Source organism: Eschscholzia californica, unplaced genomic scaffold (assembly GCF_041429995.1).
Source record: "Eschscholzia californica isolate CP2 unplaced genomic scaffold, dmEscCali1.0.p SCAF_6, whole genome shotgun sequence".
Classification (NCBI taxonomy): Eukaryota; Viridiplantae; Streptophyta; class Magnoliopsida; order Ranunculales; family Papaveraceae; genus Eschscholzia; species Eschscholzia californica.
Window position 1 is genome coordinate 35316463 of NW_028238483.1, and position 20664 is coordinate 35337126.

Consider the following 20664-nt stretch of genomic DNA (forward strand, 5'->3'; position numbering starts at 1 on the left):
ATATAGATCCTTAAAACTTTAGCCTTTGAGGGGCACCTACAGTTGCAATGTGGAGCGCGTAGAGATCACTTTACGTGACGCACGATAACCGTTTAGTTTAAACCATAATGAAAGAGGCTTTAAAGCCTGATAATATGAAAGGGGTCTTAAGTCAAGTCCGACAAATTTATTACTATATTATTTACTATATATATTGCCTAAATTACATTAGGTAAATCTTGATGGCGAACTGCTTATATGGTGACTCCCAGGACGGTGTCCACTTTGGTTACCGAAAAAAGTGCCAATATAAATGAGGGAGGTGGTGTATGAAGCAGCTTTATTATTGTTTGAAAGAGTGAGTGAGAGAGATCAGATAGAAATGGAGGGAATAGAGCACAGAATCGTGACAGTAAATGGAATCAAAATGCATATAGCAGAGAAAGGAGAAGGTCCAGTTGTTCTTCTTATTCATGGATTTCCTTCACTTTGGTACTCATGGAGGCATCAAATCCAAACCCTATCTTCCTCTGGTTATCGAGTGGTTGCTCCTGATTTACGCGGCTACGGTGACACAGACGCACCATCTTCCCCTGAAACCTATACCAGTTTTCACATTGTTGGTGATTTGATTGCCCTAATCGACTTACTCGCCCAAGACAAAGTAAGAATTTAAAATTAGAAAATCACAAACATACAACAAATTTTAATATTAATTTTAACCAAAGTTCTTGATTCTTGTTAATAGGTGTTTGTTGTAGGACATGACTGGGGTGCTATTATAAGTTGGTATTTATGTTCATATCGACCTGACAGAGTTAAGGGTTTGGTGAATTTGAGTGTGGCTTATACTCCTCGAAACCCTAATCGGAAACCCATTCAAACCCTAAGAACTGCTTATGGTGACGATTACTATATGATACGATTCCAGGTTCTTTTTCTTATTCCTCCTTTTCAATTTGTTCCTATTTTATTATCTTAGATGATGACTGCCATATGATCCAATAATTTATGGAGTACTTCTTTTTTTTAATCATTTCATTATATTGTTATTATAGCCTTGATCAGTTTGAAAGTTAAAATACTTTTTGATGAATATAATATATATATATATATATATATATATTATTATCTAAAATACTAGATGGTTCTGTGTTTAGAATAGCAATCGATTTATCTTTTGATTGATGTTTTTCAGCTAGACTTTCTAATTGAATAAGTCTGATATTCTGGTTATCTAACTCTTCTCTGATGAGTTTTATTTCAGATTTAATTATATTTACCTCACTTCTTAAATCTTGAGAAGTAGAAGGTTTTAAAGAAGTTTCTGGTTTTCCTTCAAGTCTTTGAAGTACTTCTTTCATACTGTAATGTTTAGTAATATTCGGTTTCTCAAAGGAACTAGGAGAGTTTTTTGTCTGTTCTAAGCAAAATTGTAATATTTTACTTTTTAGCAGAGGGTCTGTTACTTTATCTATCATAGATATTATTTCTGATTGAGTATCCGTTAAAACATTAATACTCAAGCCATTCATTTCTACAATGGCTTTCCAATAGTCTTGGTTTTTAGAACATTGTCCTGAACAAGGTTCCTTTTCAGATATATCTTCTGATTGGCTAGAAGATAGAAAGTCAATTTCATTGACATCCTCAGAGTCACTAGAAGATGAAGATTCTTCTTCAGTATTAGAGGTCAGGAAAACTTTGCTTAATTCAGCTTTTAGATTGTCATCAATTTTTAATTCATTCAGTTTTCTTTTTGTAGAACATTTATTAGCATAATGCCCTATTTTTCCGCATTTAAAACAAGTTTTATTACTTGTTTTTTGTCCTGATTTTGTTTCAGATTTATTAGGAATATAATTTCCTTTAAATCTTTTCTTATGTCGAGGCTTCTGATAATAAATTTCTTTATTCTGTTTGTATTTTCTTCTTTTCTTATAATAAGATTTTCGAGAATACTCTTTCGAATCTCTAGAATTCCTTTTATGAGATTTTGGATAATCAATTTTCATATCATATGCAAATTGACTACATAATTCACCAATTTCTTTTTTCCCATGCAAATTCTGTTTTTTCAATTGGTATTGTAATTTCATATCATTACAAATTTCTAATCCAGTTTGAACACAAGTAGTAATTATATGTCCATAAGTTAGATAACTATAAGAGATGATGTTTTCATTATTTTGATCTCTTAGTCTTTGTCTAACTTTTTCAGCAAAAAGAGGAGGAAGTCCATCAATGAACTTAGCCTTCCAATATTCAGAATTAGCATCATTGCGTTGCATAACTTTACAGATAAAGACATCTTTATACCATCTAAAATGGGTTAAAGATGGACATCTAAGGTTTTGTAAAAGTTCTCGACTTTTTTCTTGTCTTTGAGGATGACTCCCCACAAAATGCAAAAGAATAGTCTGAAGTAAAGTATAAACTGCATCAGGTTTAACTTGTGCAGTATTTGGTTCAGGTTTTGTAGCTGTGAAAATTTCAGTCTGCTGGGCAACAGTGAGAACATTATCCCACCATCCTTTTAAGGCACCAACAAAACCAGTAACAATGAATTTAGCCACAGCCGAATCATCATTACCACTAGCTTTGCAAATGCTGGCATACATTAACATTTTATGAACAACTTCATAAATTTGATATTCTGAAAGACCATCAATATTCCATTCATAAATGGAACGACCATTATAAGAATTCTGATTTTGATAAAAGTCTTCCTCAAAGAGGAGATCTTGAGGAGTAGGTCTTTTATAATAGGTCTTAAAACCTGTATTAGGTTCATTACCAAGTTTATATAACATGGTTTGAACTTTACTGATATCTGGTCCAGACTCAAGATCAGAGTTTTCAGTACTAGAATCTTGGCTAATAATATTAATCTTTAAATTTTTCATTCTTTCAATGATTAAATTAGCAAAGTCTATATCCTGTTTATCAGACAGTTTAAAGTCTTTGATTTCTGGACTAGGTTTAACATCTACTTCAACAATTTCTTTGTCTTTATTTTTTGAAGTGGATTCAACCTTGGTAGATAAAACTTTAGGTGTATCCTTAAGTTTTTCTTCAATACTACTCAATTGATTATGAATAGTATTTTCAATTCTGATTAATTGACTACCAATAGTCTGAAGACTTAGATTGGTATGATTGTGCTGTTTTATGACGGTAGTTACTGATTCACTAGGTATAGCATATGGAACTGCTTCTAGTGCTTTACTTTCATTGTCATTTTTAAGAGTCAAGGCTTCAGGTGGAGGATGAATAGAATTAATCTTAGTTCCATCACTCTTAGTCCACATTTTTGTATAATCTTCTATAACATGGATAGTTTTCTGATTAGGGTACCAATTATGAAACCAAATAGTAAAGGTTGTCATTTTTTGATCCCTTTCTAACTCTTGATAATAAATATTTTTAATATTTTCAAGAGTCCTACTATTAAAGGCTGCAAAAAACCAATTTCGGAAAGCTTCATGTTTTGTCATCATGAGCTCCTGATTAAGCCACTGTCTAGGTATTGATCCTGGACTATAATCCATAAAATTTTTATAAATGGAAACTCATTTCAGATTGAGTCGGAGAAGTCCTTTGTTCTTTCTCCTGTTCAGTTGTCTGTTCAACATAGACTCCATGTGGAATTTGTTGATCAGAAATCTTTAATCCTCGGATGATCTGCTCTTTAAGTTCATCATTTGATACAGAGTATCTAGATAAACTACTAGGATATGAGACTTTATAGTCTTCTATCCTTTTGGCGGAAGAGCTTCTAGTTAAGCTTAGTTTACTGATTTTATTAGGGGCAAATGTTATTTCAACATCTCCCTCAGGTGTTTGGGTTATTTGATTTAAATTCCTGTTCATAATATTGACAGGTGGTACAGCATCCTGTACAACCCATTCATGTGGAAAGTCAATTTCTTCCCATTTAATTAACTTCGGAATTGCAATATTAGTAGTCAAGCAATTACTATCTATTACTATAGTCTTGCCTGGTTCACTACGCAGTATTGCGTTAGGAGTCAAGGTATTCATTACCTTATAATGAATCCTATATATTACTGATATTGTCTCAGATCCAGGGAGATAATTATATCCCTGTGTTTGAATATGCAGGGACACTGCCTCAAACAGATTTCTATCTGTCAAAGATAAGGTCAAATTCGGGTAAACATTAAAATAAACCGGTCCATGGCATAAACTAGTTTGGATTATTCCCATTAAAGATGGTAAGAAATCCAAACACCTAGCATCTCGCAAATAGGATAAGATACTGGCATTTAATCCGGCCAAAGTCAAAGGTTTGAATGCTATTTGAATGCATCCAACGTGCAGGTAGTTGTATTTAGATTTTAAATACTTTTCAATATCTTTAAGACTCAAAAGTCTAAGGGTTTTGACTTCTTGGTCAAGTCCGATTGACTGTTCAAGAGTCTTGATGTTATTTTGACTAATGAAATCAAAAAATCCTTTTTTATAGATTTTATTTGATTTTATTGCGGGTATGGTCCATTGATTTAATTGTTTAGTTTGGTCAAACTCTTCAATTACGGAGTTCTTTATAGAACTTTCAGTTAAGTCTCGAGAATCCAATTGATTCATTGAATTAAATTAGAGGAAATCATATAGACATAGCATAAATAGCAGATTATGATTTTTAGTAATTTCCTTTAAAATTATATTCTTAAAAATATTTATATATAATCATTAAATTACACGTCTGTCAACGGTTTAAAGGGTATCAAACGATCCTCAACGCCTACCCGGCAACAACGGATCTAAACCCATACGCGACTTGGGTGACGTACCATAATTCAAGGATTATAATAAATTATTTTTAAGTACAAATTTCTAAAAGGAAATTTCTAACTATCATAATTCGGATTTAGTCTATATCTACATATTCTCCTTTTTTATAGACTTATTCATGGCTCTGATACCAATATTAAGAAGGATCGTTTAACATAAGAGATAAAGAGAAAACTTACAAAGATGAGCAGAAACCAGACTTAATCTTCAAAATACCGATAAAGAGAAAACTTACAAAGATGGGAGAGGGAGAGCAGAAACCAGACTTAATCTTCAAAATACTTCGGCTTTATTAATCTTCTCGCTTTAATTACAAACTACTATTACAGAGCTTGACAGAGAAGAAACTAAAAACTTGAAAAGGAAAAACTTAGAAGAAATAACTTAGGTTCAGAATGAACCAACATTCGGAATTTATAAAAATTTTTAGATGACCGGAACAGTTCCGGTTTCCAGGTCTACTTCGTCGTCTTCTGATGAATAGTGAATAGTAAAATTGACTTTTTACTATTTGCCTTTTACTATTTGTCACAGTAAGCCGCCATCTACTGTTGGCACAGTAAGCCGCCTTCTATTGTTGAGAATAGTTCTTGACTCTTCCTGTCGAAATAGTTCTTGACTCTTCCTGTCAAAATAGTTCTTGACTTTTCCTGTCGAAACAGTCTTGACCTTTACTATTTAAGCTGACAATCAATATTTTGAATAGTGTCTTCTAGATGCTGATACTGTCGAATAATACTGAAATACGGATTTACTGTACAATTGTACAGTAACTGTAGCAAACTACTGATCTTTTTGTTTGCCTTTTGCAGATTTTAGTAACTTCTGAGAATGCACTTCGATGATAGCATCCCAGTAATCTGCCATTGAGGTATCCGATTTTGCTGATTTTGAGTCATCGAAATCCTCATTCGGATCTTGGCTTTCTCCAGCCAATACAGCATACTGATTTTCTTGAGATGACGAGTCATCTAGAATTTCAGTCTCTATATCTTGCTTCTGATGATGAGCTAGGAATTGATTTTTAATTATTTCCATAGCTTTAATCTGTTGATCTACCGATGAAAGGTTCGGATATTTTTTCTGAATATCATCCAATAAAAATTGGAAAATATTATCAGAAGGTGAAATAGATACGGATTTTTGAGTAGCCTTATAGGCATTTTCATACTCAATTACAGTTTGACAAATGAGTTTATGGGTATCTGTAATAGGAAATCCATCCCACCATTTGTAATGAAAAGTTCTGCTAATACATGGAATTAATAGATCATCAAAGTGAAATTCTAGATCCCATCTCCATATCCATGGTATTTTGAACTCTGCCATATAACAGAGTGCTGATAACCCTTTTGGGGTTTTTTCTGCAGTTTTTCCCTTGAGCTTTGGATGATACTCATACCATTTTAGCCAAGGGTCTTTCAGTGTATCTGGTAAGAAACTCAGTTCTGGACCGAATTTCTCCCACCAATGCAGAAACCAGAGAGGGAAACCTTTTCCTTTAACAATTTCAGGGTTAATACTGATAAACCAGGAGTGTTTCCTGATCGGATTCTGATAATAGAACATGAATGACCATGCCAAAACATAATCCCAATAATTATAGTTTTGACCATTCAATTTCAGGCTTCTGGGTCTTGAGGGGTCAAGAGCCCATTCTGTTATATGTAAGACTTTTACTATATAACACTTAGAATGTGTTATAGGAGACTTACTGTCTTTCAGATTATAATGGTGGTGTACCATTTGTACAGATTCTGTTTCATTCAGAATGGCTTCATAGATATATCTATGCTTGCCATCTTGGATAGGATAGTTTTGTACTCCTAAGTACCGTTCTTTGATGTGCCATGGATCATGTCTCCACTGGACATCTTCTAAGGATACAGATAGAATTTTTTCAGTTATTAACTTTTTAGCATAAATGATTTCCTTTTTTAGGATATCTTTAGCAGTTAGTTTCGGATTGGGTTTATCCTGAGAGGATGATCCTACTACAGGGAATTCTGATAGAGAAGAAAACTTCCCTTTTTTCTGATTTACTTTCTTCGGATATCTAGATCCTCCTGCTCCTTTATCAGGTGGTTCCATCTTTATCCTGCAAAAATTCACGGGTTAAAAAATAGGGAAGAGAGTTCTGATTTCCTTTAATATATTCAATTTTAAAATCGAATGCAGATAATTCAGACTGCCATCTTGCAAAAATTTGTTTAGAAACTAAATTTTTAACATCCTTTTGCAAAATATCTTTTGCAGCACTACAGTCAATACGGAGTAGAAAAGATTGATTTAATAAATCATCTTGAAATTTAGAAATGCATTTGACTATTGATAACATTTCTTTTTTGATGGTGGAATAGTTTTTCTGAGCATTCTTCCACATTCCAGATGCAAATCTAAGTAATTCTTCTTTATTAGTAGAAGGGTTTTTCTGTTTTAGAATACCTCCATAACCAATATCAGAGGCATCCGTTTCAACAATTTTGAACCATTGAGGGTTTGCTAACCCTAGACATGGTAATTGTTTTACTCTAAGTTTGATTTTTCGGACTGCTTGGGTATGCTGATCATCCCAAGGTAATGGATTCTTTTTAAGCCTATCATATAAAATAGCACTATCCATTGCTATATTCTGGTAGTAGTCTGCTATATAATTAAGACTTCCTAAAAATCTTTGCAATTGATTTTTGTCTCTAATTTCATCAGGAAATTTAGAGGCAAATTCAATGCTTCTGTCAATAGGGATTATTGTCCCTTGACTAATATTCTGTCCTAGAAATCTAACTTCAGTTTGAAAGAGTTTCATTTTAGGTGCAGATATGACTAAACCATTTTTTCTGATAACATCTTTTGTAATTCTAAGATGTCTAAAATGTTGATCTATATTAGATGAAAATACTAATATATCATCTATATAGACAATAGTAAAATTTGAATACGGAATAAAAATATCGTTCATAATATTTTGAAATTCTGAAGGGGCATTTTTTAAACCGAATGGCATAACATTCCATTCATAATGCCCAAAGGGTACAGTAAATGCAGTTTTATATCTATCTTCTTCAGTTAGTTGAATCTGATAGTATCCAGATTTAAGATCAAATTTAGAAAATATTTTTGCAGAATGCAATCTATCTAAAAGATCTTTTTTGTTTGGAATAGGATATCTAATCCATTTCAGAGCATCATTCAAAGGTTTGTAATTTACTACAAGCCTTGGAACACCTCTTTCCTTTTCAGCTGCTTTATTCACATAGAAAGCGGTACAACTCCATGGTGAATAACTTTTTCTGATAAGCTTCTTTTCTAATAAATCTTGAATTTCTCTCTTACAAAGTTCAAGATATTCAGCATTCATTTGACTAGGACGAGCCTTAGTCGGAATCTGAGTTTTTTCATCAAATTCAGGTTTATAAGGTAAAGATACAATATATTTTTTCCTTTCCCAAAAAGCATTGGGAATATTGCTACAAACTTCAGTTAGAAATTGATTTTCAATTTCTTTGATTTTTAGTTTTATTTCTGGGGAGTTCAATTTCTCGGAAATATTCAAATTATGTATTTCTTCTTGTAAGAAGTTTAAATGAGCAGTTTTAGAATTAATTAAATATTCTAACTCATTTAAAGTCCTGGTTTCAGGGCTAGTAATAAATTCAAAATGTATTTTATGATTTTGAAAACTAGCATATAATCCGGTTTCATCTATCTTGTCATAAGGGAAAAATAAATTAATAAATGGAGTTCCCAGAATAACTTCTTGAGATAAATTTCGGATTAAAATAAAGGTTTGTGGAATACAGATTCCTTTATTACAAATATAAGCTTCAGGTAGCTTATAATTAATTGGCATTCTATCTCCACTTGCAGAATGTAGAGATTGTACGGTTTTTTCGAAGTATTTAGTCGGAACTAAACCTTCTCTAATACAGTTCATGTCAGCTCCGCTATCCACCAATGCTACTGCATTAGTAATGGTATATTCTTTGTTGATAACAATATTAATACTTATATACCATTTCTGATAGGTAATTTTCTGCATAGTATTTAAAAAGATAAGATTATTATCTAAAATACTAGATGGTTCTGTGTTTAGAATAGCAATCGATTTATCTTTTGATTGATGTTTTTCAGCTAGACTTTCTAATTGAATAAGTCTGATATTCTGGTTATCTAACTCTTCTCTGATGAGTTTTATTTCAGATTTAACTATATTTACCTCACTTCTTAAATCTTGAGAAGTAGAAGGTTTTAAAGAAGTTTCTGGTTTTCCTTCAAGTCTTTGAAGTACTTCTTTCATACTGTAATGTTTAGTAATATTCGGTTTCTCAAAGGAACTAGGAGAGTTTTTTGTCTGTTCTAAGCAAAATTGTAATATTTTACTTTTTAGCAGAGGGTCTGTTACTTTATCTATCATAGATATTATTTCTGATTGAGTATCCGTTAAAACATTAATACTCAAGCCATTCATTTCTACAATGGCTTTCCAATAGTCTTGGTTTTTAGAACATTGTCCTGAACAAGGTTCCTTTTCAGATATATCTTCTGATTGGCTAGAAGATAGAAAGTCAATTTCATTGACATCCTCAGAGTCACTAGAAGATGAAGATTCTTCTTCAGTATTAGAGGTCAGGAAAACTTTGCTTAATTCAGCTTTTAGATTGTCATCAATTTTTAATTCATTCAGTTTTCTTTTTGTAGAACATTTATTAGCATAATGCCCTATTTTTCCGCATTTAAAACAAGTTTTATTACTTGTTTTTTGTCCTGATTTTGTTTCAGATTTATTAGGAATATAATTTCCTTTAAATCTTTTCTTATGTCGAGGCTTCTGATAATAAATTTCTTTATTCTGTTTGTATTTTCTTCTTTTCTTATAATAAGATTTTCGAGAATACTCTTTCGAATCTCTAGAATTCCTTTTATGAGATTTTGGATAATCAATTTTCATATCATATGCAAATTGACTACATAATTCACCAATTTCTTTTTTCCCATGCAAATTCTGTTTTTTCAATTGGTATTGTAATTTCATATCATTACAAATTTCTAATCCAGTTTGAACACAAGTAGTAATTATATGTCCATAAGTTAGATAACTATAAGAGATGATGTTTTCATTATTTTGATCTCTTAGTCTTTGTCTAACTTTTTCAGCAAAAAGAGGAGGAAGTCCATCAATGAACTTAGCCTTCCAATATTCAGAATTAGCATCATTGCGTTGCATAACTTTACAGATAAAGACATCTTTATACCATCTAAAATGGGTTAAAGATGGACATCTAAGGTTTTGTAAAAGTTCTCGACTTTTTTCTTGTCTTTGAGGATGACTCCCCACAAAATGCAAAAGAATAGTCTGAAGTAAAGTATAAACTGCATCAGGTTTAACTTGTGCAGTATTTGGTTCAGGTTTTGTAGCTGTGAAAATTTCAGTCTGCTGGGCAACAGTGAGAACATTATCCCACCATCCTTTTAAGGCACCAACAAAACCAGTAACAATGAATTTAGCCACAGCCGAATCATCATTACCACTAGCTTTGCAAATGCTGGCATACATTAACATTTTATGAACAACTTCATAAATTTGATATTCTGAAAGACCATCAATATTCCATTCATAAATGGAACGACCATTATAAGAATTCTGATTTTGATAAAAGTCTTCCTCAAAGAGGAGATCTTGAGGAGTAGGTCTTTTATAATAGGTCTTAAAACCTGTATTAGGTTCATTACCAAGTTTATATAACATGGTTTGAACTTTACTGATATCTGGTCCAGACTCAAGATCAGAGTTTTCAGTACTAGAATCTTGGCTAATAATATTAATCTTTAAATTTTTCATTCTTTCAATGATTAAATTAGCAAAGTCTATATCCTGTTTATCAGACAGTTTAAAGTCTTTGATTTCTGGACTAGGTTTAACATCTACTTCAACAATTTCTTTGTCTTTATTTTTTGAAGTGGATTCAACCTTGGTAGATAAAACTTTAGGTGTATCCTTAAGTTTTTCTTCAATACTACTCAATTGATTATGAATAGTATTTTCAATTCTGATTAATTGACTACCAATAGTCTGAAGACTTAGATTGGTATGATTGTGCTGTTTTATGACGGTAGTTACTGATTCACTAGGTATAGCATATGGAACTGCTTCTAGTGCTTTACTTTCATTGTCATTTTTAAGAGTCAAGGCTTCAGGTGGAGGATGAATAGAATTAATCTTAGTTCCATCACTCTTAGTCCACATTTTTGTATAATCTTCTATAACATGGATAGTTTTCTGATTAGGGTACCAATTATGAAACCAAATAGTAAAGGTTGTCATTTTTTGATCCCTTTCTAACTCTTGATAATAAATATTTTTAATATTTTCAAGAGTCCTACTATTAAAGGCTGCAAAAAACCAATTTCGGAAAGCTTCATGTTTTGTCATCATGAGCTCCTGATTAAGCCACTGTCTAGGTATTGATCCTGGACTATAATCCATAAAATTTTTATAAATGGAAACTCATTTCAGATTGAGTCGGAGAAGTCCTTTGTTCTTTCTCCTGTTCAGTTGTCTGTTCAACATAGACTCCATGTGGAATTTGTTGATCAGAAATCTTTAATCCTCGGATGATCTGCTCTTTAAGTTCATCATTTGATACAGAGTATCTAGATAAACTACTAGGATATGAGACTTTATAGTCTTCTATCCTTTTGGCGGAAGAGCTTCTAGTTAAGCTTAGTTTACTGATTTTATTAGGGGCAAATGTTATTTCAACATCTCCCTCAGGTGTTTGGGTTATTTGATTTAAATTCCTGTTCATAATATTGACAGGTGGTACAGCATCCTGTACAACCCATTCATGTGGAAAGTCAATTTCTTCCCATTTAATTAACTTCGGAATTGCAATATTAGTAGTCAAGCAATTACTATCTATTACTATAGTCTTGCCTGGTTCACTACGCAGTATTGCGTTAGGAGTCAAGGTATTCATTACCTTATAATGAATCCTATATATTACTGATATTGTCTCAGATCCAGGGAGATAATTATATCCCTGTGTTTGAATATGCAGGGACACTGCCTCAAACAGATTTCTATCTGTCAAAGATAAGGTCAAATTTGGGTAAACATTAAAATAAACCGGTCCATGGCATAAACTAGTTTGGATTATTCCCATTAAAGATGGTAAGAAATCCAAACACCTAGCATCTCGCAAATAGGATAAGATACTGGCATTTAATCCGGCCAAAGTCAAAGGTTTGAATGCTATTTGAATGCATCCAACGTGCAGGTAGTTGTATTTAGATTTTAAATACTTTTCAATATCTTTAAGACTCAAAAGTCTAAGGGTTTTGACTTCTTGGTCAAGTCCGATTGACTGTTCAAGAGTCTTGATGTTATTTTGACTAATGAAATCAAAAAATCCTTTTTTATAGATTTTATTTGATTTTATTGCGGGTATGGTCCATTGATTTAATTGTTTAGTTTGGTCAAACTCTTCAATTACGGAGTTCTTTATAGAACTTTCAGTTAAGTCTCGAGAATCCAATTGATTCATTGAATTAAATTAGAGGAAATCATATAGACATAGCATAAATAGCAGATTATGATTTTTAGTAATTTCCTTTAAAATTATATTCTTAAAAATATTTATATATAATCATTAAATTACACGTCTGTCAACGGTTTAAAGGGTATCAAACGATCCTCAACGCCTACCCGGCAACAACGGATCTAAACCCATACGCGACTTGGGTGACGTACCATAATTCAAGGATTATAATAAATTATTTTTAAGTACAAATTTCTAAAAGGAAATTTCTAACTATCATAATTCGGATTTAGTCTATATCTACATATTCTCCTTTTTTATAGACTTATTCATGGCTCTGATACCAATATTAAGAAGGATCGTTTAACATAAGAGATAAAGAGAAAACTTACAAAGATGAGCAGAAACCAGACTTAATCTTCAAAATACCGATAAAGAGAAAACTTACAAAGATGGGAGAGGGAGAGCAGAAACCAGACTTAATCTTCAAAATACTTCGGCTTTATTAATCTTCTCGCTTTAATTACAAACTACTATTACAGAGCTTGACAGAGAAGAAACTAAAAACTTGAAAAGGAAAAACTTAGAAGAAATAACTTAGGTTCAGAATGAACCAACATTCGGAATTTATAAAAATTTTTAGATGACCGGAACAGTTCCGGTTTCCAGGTCTACTTCGTCGTCTTCTGATGAATAGTGAATAGTAAAATTGACTTTTTACTATTTGCCTTTTACTATTTGTCACAGTAAGCCGCCATCTACTGTTGGCACAGTAAGCCGCCTTCTATTGTTGAGAATAGTTCTTGACTCTTCCTGTCGAAATAGTTCTTGACTCTTCCTGTCAAAATAGTTCTTGACTTTTCCTGTCGAAACAGTCTTGACCTTTACTATTTAAGCTGACAATCAATATTTTGAATAGTGTCTTCTAGATGCTGATACTGTCGAATAATACTGAAATACGGATTTACTGTACAATTGTACAGTAACTGTAGCAAACTACTGATCTTTTTGTTTGCCTTTTGCAGATTTTAGTAACTTCTGAGAATGCACTTCGATGATAGCATCCCAGTAATCTGCCATTGAGGTATCCGATTTTGCTGATTTTGAGTCATCGAAATCCTCATTCGGATCTTGGCTTTCTCCAGCCAATACAGCATACTGATTTTCTTGAGATGACGAGTCATCTAGAATTTCAGTCTCTATATCTTGCTTCTGATGATGAGCTAGGAATTGATTTTTAATTATTTCCATAGCTTTAATCTGTTGATCTACCGATGAAAGGTTCGGATATTTTTTCTGAATATCATCCAATAAAAATTGGAAAATATTATCAGAAGGTGAAATAGATACGGATTTTTGAGTAGCCTTATAGGCATTTTCATACTCAATTACAGTTTGACAAATGAGTTTATGGGTATCTGTAATAGGAAATCCATCCCACCATTTGTAATGAAAAGTTCTGCTAATACATGGAATTAATAGATCATCAAAGTGAAATTCTAGATCCCATCTCCATATCCATGGTATTTTGAACTCTGCCATATAACAGAGTGCTGATAACCCTTTTGGGGTTTTTTCTGCAGTTTTTCCCTTGAGCTTTGGATGATACTCATACCATTTTAGCCAAGGGTCTTTCAGTGTATCTGGTAAGAAACTCAGTTCTGGACCGAATTTCTCCCACCAATGCAGAAACCAGAGAGGGAAACCTTTTCCTTTAACAATTTCAGGGTTAATACTGATAAACCAGGAGTGTTTCCTGATCGGATTCTGATAATAGAACATGAATGACCATGCCAAAACATAATCCCAATAATTATAGTTTTGACCATTCAATTTCAGGCTTCTGGGTCTTGAGGGGTCAAGAGCCCATTCTGTTATATGTAAGACTTTTACTATATAACACTTAGAATGTGTTATAGGAGACTTACTGTCTTTCAGATTATAATGGTGGTGTACCATTTGTACAGATTCTGTTTCATTCAGAATGGCTTCATAGATATATCTATGCTTGCCATCTTGGATAGGATAGTTTTGTACTCCTAAGTACCGTTCTTTGATGTGCCATGGATCATGTCTCCACTGGACATCTTCTAAGGATACAGATAGAATTTTTTCAGTTATTAACTTTTTAGCATAAATGATTTCCTTTTTTAGGATATCTTTAGCAGTTAGTTTCGGATTGGGTTTATCCTGAGAGGATGATCCTACTACAGGGAATTCTGATAGAGAAGAAAACTTCCCTTTTTTCTGATTTACTTTCTTCGGATATCTAGATCCTCCTGCTCCTTTATCAGGTGGTTCCATCTTTATCCTGCAAAAATTCACGGGTTAAAAAATAGGGAAGAGAGTTCTGATTTCCTTTAATATATTCAATTTTAAAATCGAATGCAGATAATTCAGACTGCCATCTTGCAAAAATTTGTTTAGAAACTAAATTTTTAACATCCTTTTGCAAAATATCTTTTGCAGCACTACAGTCAATACGGAGTAGAAAAGATTGATTTAATAAATCATCTTGAAATTTAGAAATGCATTTGACTATTGATAACATTTCTTTTTTGATGGTGGAATAGTTTTTCTGAGCATTCTTCCACATTCCAGATGCAAATCTAAGTAATTCTTCTTTATTAGTAGAAGGGTTTTTCTGTTTTAGAATACCTCCATAACCAATATCAGAGGCATCCGTTTCAACAATTTTGAACCATTGAGGGTTTGCTAACCCTAGACATGGTAATTGTTTTACTCTAAGTTTGATTTTTCGGACTGCTTGGGTATGCTGATCATCCCAAGGTAATGGATTCTTTTTAAGCCTATCATATAAAATAGCACTATCCATTGCTATATTCTGGTAGTAGTCTGCTATATAATTAAGACTTCCTAAAAATCTTTGCAATTGATTTTTGTCTCTAATTTCATCAGGAAATTTAGAGGCAAATTCAATGCTTCTGTCAATAGGGATTATTGTCCCTTGACTAATATTCTGTCCTAGAAATCTAACTTCAGTTTGAAAGAGTTTCATTTTAGGTGCAGATATGACTAAACCATTTTTTCTGATAACATCTTTTGTAATTCTAAGATGTCTAAAATGTTGATCTATATTAGATGAAAATACTAATATATCATCTATATAGACAATAGTAAAATTTGAATACGGAATAAAAATATCGTTCATAATATTTTGAAATTCTGAAGGGGCATTTTTTAAACCGAATGGCATAACATTCCATTCATAATGCCCAAAGGGTACAGTAAATGCAGTTTTATATCTATCTTCTTCAGTTAGTTGAATCTGATAGTATCCAGATTTAAGATCAAATTTAGAAAATATTTTTGCAGAATGCAATCTATCTAAAAGATCTTTTTTGTTTGGAATAGGATATCTAATCCATTTCAGAGCATCATTCAAAGGTTTGTAATTTACTACAAGCCTTGGAACACCTCTTTCCTTTTCAGCTGCTTTATTCACATAGAAAGCGGTACAACTCCATGGTGAATAACTTTTTCTGATAAGCTTCTTTTCTAATAAATCTTGAATTTCTCTCTTACAAAGTTCAAGATATTCAGCATTCATTTGACTAGGACGAGCCTTAGTCGGAATCTGAGTTTTTTCATCAAATTCAGGTTTATAAGGTAAAGATACAATATATTTTTTCCTTTCCCAAAAAGCATTGGGAATATTGCTACAAACTTCAGTTAGAAATTGATTTTCAATTTCTTTGATTTTTAGTTTTATTTCTGGGGAGTTCAATTTCTCGGAAATATTCAAATTATGTATTTCTTCTTGTAAGAAGTTTAAATGAGCAGTTTTAGAATTAATTAAATATTCTAACTCATTTAAAGTCCTGGTTTCAGGGCTAGTAATAAATTCAAAATGTATTTTATGATTTTGAAAACTAGCATATAATCCGGTTTCATCTATCTTGTCATAAGGGAAAAATAAATTAATAAATGGAGTTCCCAGAATAACTTCTTGAGATAAATTTCGGATTAAAATAAAGGTTTGTGGAATACAGATTCCTTTATTACAAATATAAGCTTCAGGTAGCTTATAATTAATTGGCATTCTATCTCCACTTGCAGAATGTAGAGATTGTACGGTTTTTTCGAAGTATTTAGTCGGAACTAAACCTTCTCTAATACAGTTCATGTCAGCTCCGCTATCCACCAATGCTACTGCATTAGTAATGGTATATTCTTTGTTGATAACAATATTAATACTTATATACCATTTCTGATAGGTAATTTTCTGCATAGTATTTAAAAAGATAAGATTATTATCTAAAATACTAGATGGTTCTGTGTTTAGAATAGCAATCGATTTATCTTTTGATTGATGTTTTTCAGCTAGACTTTCTAATTGAATAAGTCTGATATTCTGGTTATCTAACTCTTCTCTGATGAGTTTTATTTCAGATTTAACTATATTTACCTCACTTCTTAAATCTTGAGAAGTAGAAGGTTTTAAAGAAGTTTCTGGTTTTCCTTCAAGTCTTTGAAGTACTTCTTTCATACTGTAATGTTTAGTAATATTCGGTTTCTCAAAGGAACTAGGAGAGTTTTTTGTCTGTTCTAAGCAAAATTGTAATATTTTACTTTTTAGCAGAGGGTCTGTTATTTTATCTATCATAGATATTATTTCTGATTGAGTATCCGTTAAAACATTAATACTCAAGCCATTCATTTCTACAATGGCTTTCCAATAGTCTTGGTTTTTAGAACATTGTCCTGCACAAGGTTCCTTTTCAGATATATCTTCTGATTGGCTAGAAGATAGAAAATCTTTGCAATTGATTTTTGTCTCTAATTTCATCAGGAAATTTAGAGGCAAATTCAATGCTTCTATCAATAGGGATTATTGTCCCTTGACTAATATTCTGTCCTAGAAATCTAACTTCAGTTTGAAAGAGTTTCATTTTAGGTGCAGATATGACTAAACCATTTTTTCTGATAACATCTTTTGTAATTCTAAGATGTCTAAAATGTTGATCTATATTAGATGAAAATACTAATATATCATCTATATAGACAATAGTAAAATTTGAATACGGAATAAAAATATCGTTCATAATATTTTGAAATTCTGAAGGGGCATTTTTTAAACCGAATGGCATAACATTCCATTCATAATGCCCAAAGGGTACAGTAAATGCAGTTTTATATCTATCTTCTTCAGTTAGTTGAATCTGATAGTATCCAGATTTAAGATCAAATTTAGAAAATATTTTTGCAGAATGCAATCTATCTAAAAGATCTTTTTTGTTTGGAATAGGATATCTAATCCATTTCAGAGCATCATTCAAAGGTTTGTAATTTACTACAAGCCTTGGAACACCTCTTTCCTTTTCAGCTGCTTTATTCACATAGAAAGCGGTACAACTCCATGGTGAATAACTTTTTCTGATATATATAATACCTAAAAGTTAGCCTGATTAATAATTAGGCTGATTAATATCTTGTTTGAATTTTGTGGAATGGCCCCCAATCATGGAGGACACATAATCTTGTTATTGGAGATTGGAGAAGGCTCCTCAAGTCCACCCAAAAGGACTCCACCCTTATTAAACTCGAACTCAAATCAACCCATGTTCCAAACTTCATCCCTTGCTATGTGGGTGTATACAGCATAGACCGATAACATTTAGGTAATCCAACTCGGTCGAGTAACTCGTGGATTTGCTGAGGCTTGGGGATAGATAGAATGATCCTTAGCCTAAGCCACGAGCCTGGGGTTCAGGCTCAGCGAGCTAGCTTGGTTAGTTCCCATTTCTTTTTAAATACTCCCTAGAAAAGAAAAACTTATAAATATTATTAGGGTTTATAGAAATAAAGAACTTCAAGGAAGAAATAATTCAGGAGCCCTATATGTTCTTCTTTTGCTCCTTATCTTATTTTCTTTACTTTTTTGCTCCTTTATCGCATTCCTTGTCTTCAGCATCTTCTTTTTTCTTTTCTTTTTATCTTGTTTCTACCTTTGCTCTTATCTTGTCTAACTTTGTTTTTTCTTTTTCCATTGTTCTTGTCTTTCTTTTCCTCTTTTTTACCATTCAGCTGTAAAAGAATGTGTCTCTTCTGCAAGTAAAGGAGGTGTTTTTTTGTTGTTGTTTATTAAACAAATCTCCAGTTTATTTATATTACAATTAAATTACTAATAAGCTACTAATAGGATACTTGACTCGGCCAAGTAACTCGGTCCAACTCGGCTTTTGACTTATCCCGAGCGCAGCTGCTTAAAACTGACAATTTGGGCATTCTAGAAAATTTCCGACTGACACACTGACACACATAAGTGAAGAGCTATAGAGTTTGATGTTAGTTCATCCTTTCATTGCTTGGTGAATAATTTTAATGAGATTGATATATGATGGATCTAGTTTCATGTTTGAACTCTGGATTTCATGAATTTTCTCATCTGATTATTACTTCTCATATGTTAGGAGCCTGGAGAGATGGAAGCTGAATTTGCCCGTGTTGGCACAGAAACAGTACTCAAAAAATTTCTAACTTACTGTACTCCAGGTCCGCTCTGTATACCGAACGATAAAGGATTCGCCCCAGATTGTCCAATTACCCTACCTCCATGGATATCAGAAGTAGATATTTCTTACTACACCAGTAAATACGAAAAGAGTGGCTTCACTGGTGGATTTAACTACTACAGAAATCTAGATCGGTATTTACCTAACTTTAGTTTTCCTCATTTTCTTTTTGATCATTCTGCTTCGTTATATGATATTCAAGTAAGTTGGTGTAATTTCGTGTGTAAAATTGACCCTTATACAGTGGAATTCGTTTGTAGTAATTATTTATTACCGTTATCTTCATATTTCAACCGTTGCCAACAGTACCTTGTTTTGATGACAAAACTGCTATACTGGATGTTTTTTTTCGATATACTCTAACAGTCACGAGTCGCCATCATTTTGCCATTTTCAGGACATTGTATAAACAAATTAATGATAAGTTTTCTGTGCCATATTTTTACCGTTTGTAATAGTACCCTGCTTCGGAAAGAGAACCATTATGGGTCACTACATTGCCGTCTTACCTTCTCCAAATACTAGATTGAGTTTTTCTAGAGCTAATCGTTATACTTGGTTCTTTCGTTAATTGGCTTCAGGAACTGGGAGCTGAATGCACCATGGACAGGAGAGCAGATTCGAGTACCAGTTAAGTTTATCGTTGGAGACCAAGATCTGAGCTATCATATTCCAGGTGTGAAACAATACATACATGGAGGAAAAATGAAAAGGGATGTGCCATTACTGGAGGAAGTAGTTGTTATTGAAGGAGCTGGTCATTTCATCATGGAGGAAAGGGCAGATGAGATCAATAACCATATTCTTAACTTCTTACACAAGTTTGATAGGGTTTCTATGTTATGTTCAAATAAGTGCTTTCGGTTTTAGGCTACTTGATGTAGCCGAGGGCAAGGAGACACCCATAAAGGGTGTCCAATCCTTTTAATCAACCAAGAATTTAGATGTTTCTTTGTTTGCAAATAGTAAGTCTTACGGGAAATAAGTATTTTAGTAGAAATACGAAACCTCAAGCCCTTATGGTTGGGCGATCCCTATAAAAGGGACTGTTTCCTCTTGTATCGATCATCTTGTATCACTATAACTCCTTGGCTGCAATTTATCTATATGTTTGAATTTGACTCTTGTATCGATCATCTTTGTATCACTATAAAAGGGACTGTTTCCTCTTGTTTCCTCTTTCAAGAGTTCTTCTATGGTGCTACTTTAAGTGATAATGTACATGTTTAATTTGACTCTTTCAATTACACTCCTGTAACAACAATTTCCTGATATTTTCATCTGCATTGGGAAATATTTGAAAAGGTGGCCACAAAAAAACTGTAGCAAAATGAAGTTACACTTCCATCAATTCTTGTCATATCAACATTTAAAAGCAACCAATAGTCTTATTTCTGATGTGTATTCTCGTTGTAGCGGCCTACAAGAAAGTAGGCACGAATTTCAAAATGAAGTGGGACAAATGTCACATTAAGGTCAAAGGAGAAGCAAGAGCAGCTAAAGGCATTTTGCATCTGAGGACAAAATCGGAAGAAAACTGTAGCAAAAGAGTCCTAAGGGTATTATGGTCTAATCAAGAAAGTTAGAGAAGCAAAGAAGATGAAAATGTTCTGATTATCTCTCTTATGTGGCACACCCGGTGGGACACGAAACGAAAAGTTATAAGTTAATCTATAAGAGAAACTAAGATATAAATGTTAGGATATAAAAGGCTGTTTGCAATATAGTATGAGTATCAAACTCTCTGTTTTATTAATGATCTTCTCTAAAACTAACTACTCATACATGGCTAA

The 20664-nt window shown here is 32.7% G+C and overlaps 1 protein-coding gene across 1 annotated transcript; it reads left to right on the forward strand.

Moving 5' to 3' along the window:
* The first annotated feature begins 299 nt into the window (after positions 1-299).
* LOC147534085 (epoxide hydrolase 1-like) lies at positions 300-20056 on the forward strand. The gene is made up of 4 exons (XM_086645866.1): positions 300-643; positions 728-910; positions 18770-19005; positions 19453-20056. Exons 1-4 carry the CDS (start codon positions 362-364, stop codon positions 19739-19741), a joined length of 990 nt encoding a protein of 329 aa, XP_086501992.1. The 5' UTR covers positions 300-361; the 3' UTR covers positions 19742-20056.
* Positions 20057-20664: the final 608 nt, after the last annotated feature.

What these genes read in the sequence shown, in the direction of transcription:
- LOC147534085 (XM_086645866.1), top strand. Translation starts at nt 362, where the DNA reads ATGGAGGGAATAGAGCACAGAATCGTGACAGTAAATGGAATCAAAATG. An exon ending in ACTTACTCGCCCAAGACAAA is followed by an intron (nt 644 to 727) that starts GTAAGAATTTAA and finishes TCTTGTTAATAG; the next exon opens with GTGTTTGTTGTAGGACATGA. An exon ending in TACTACAGAAATCTAGATCG is followed by an intron (nt 19,006 to 19,452) that starts GTATTTACCTAA and finishes AATTGGCTTCAG; the next exon opens with GAACTGGGAGCTGAATGCAC.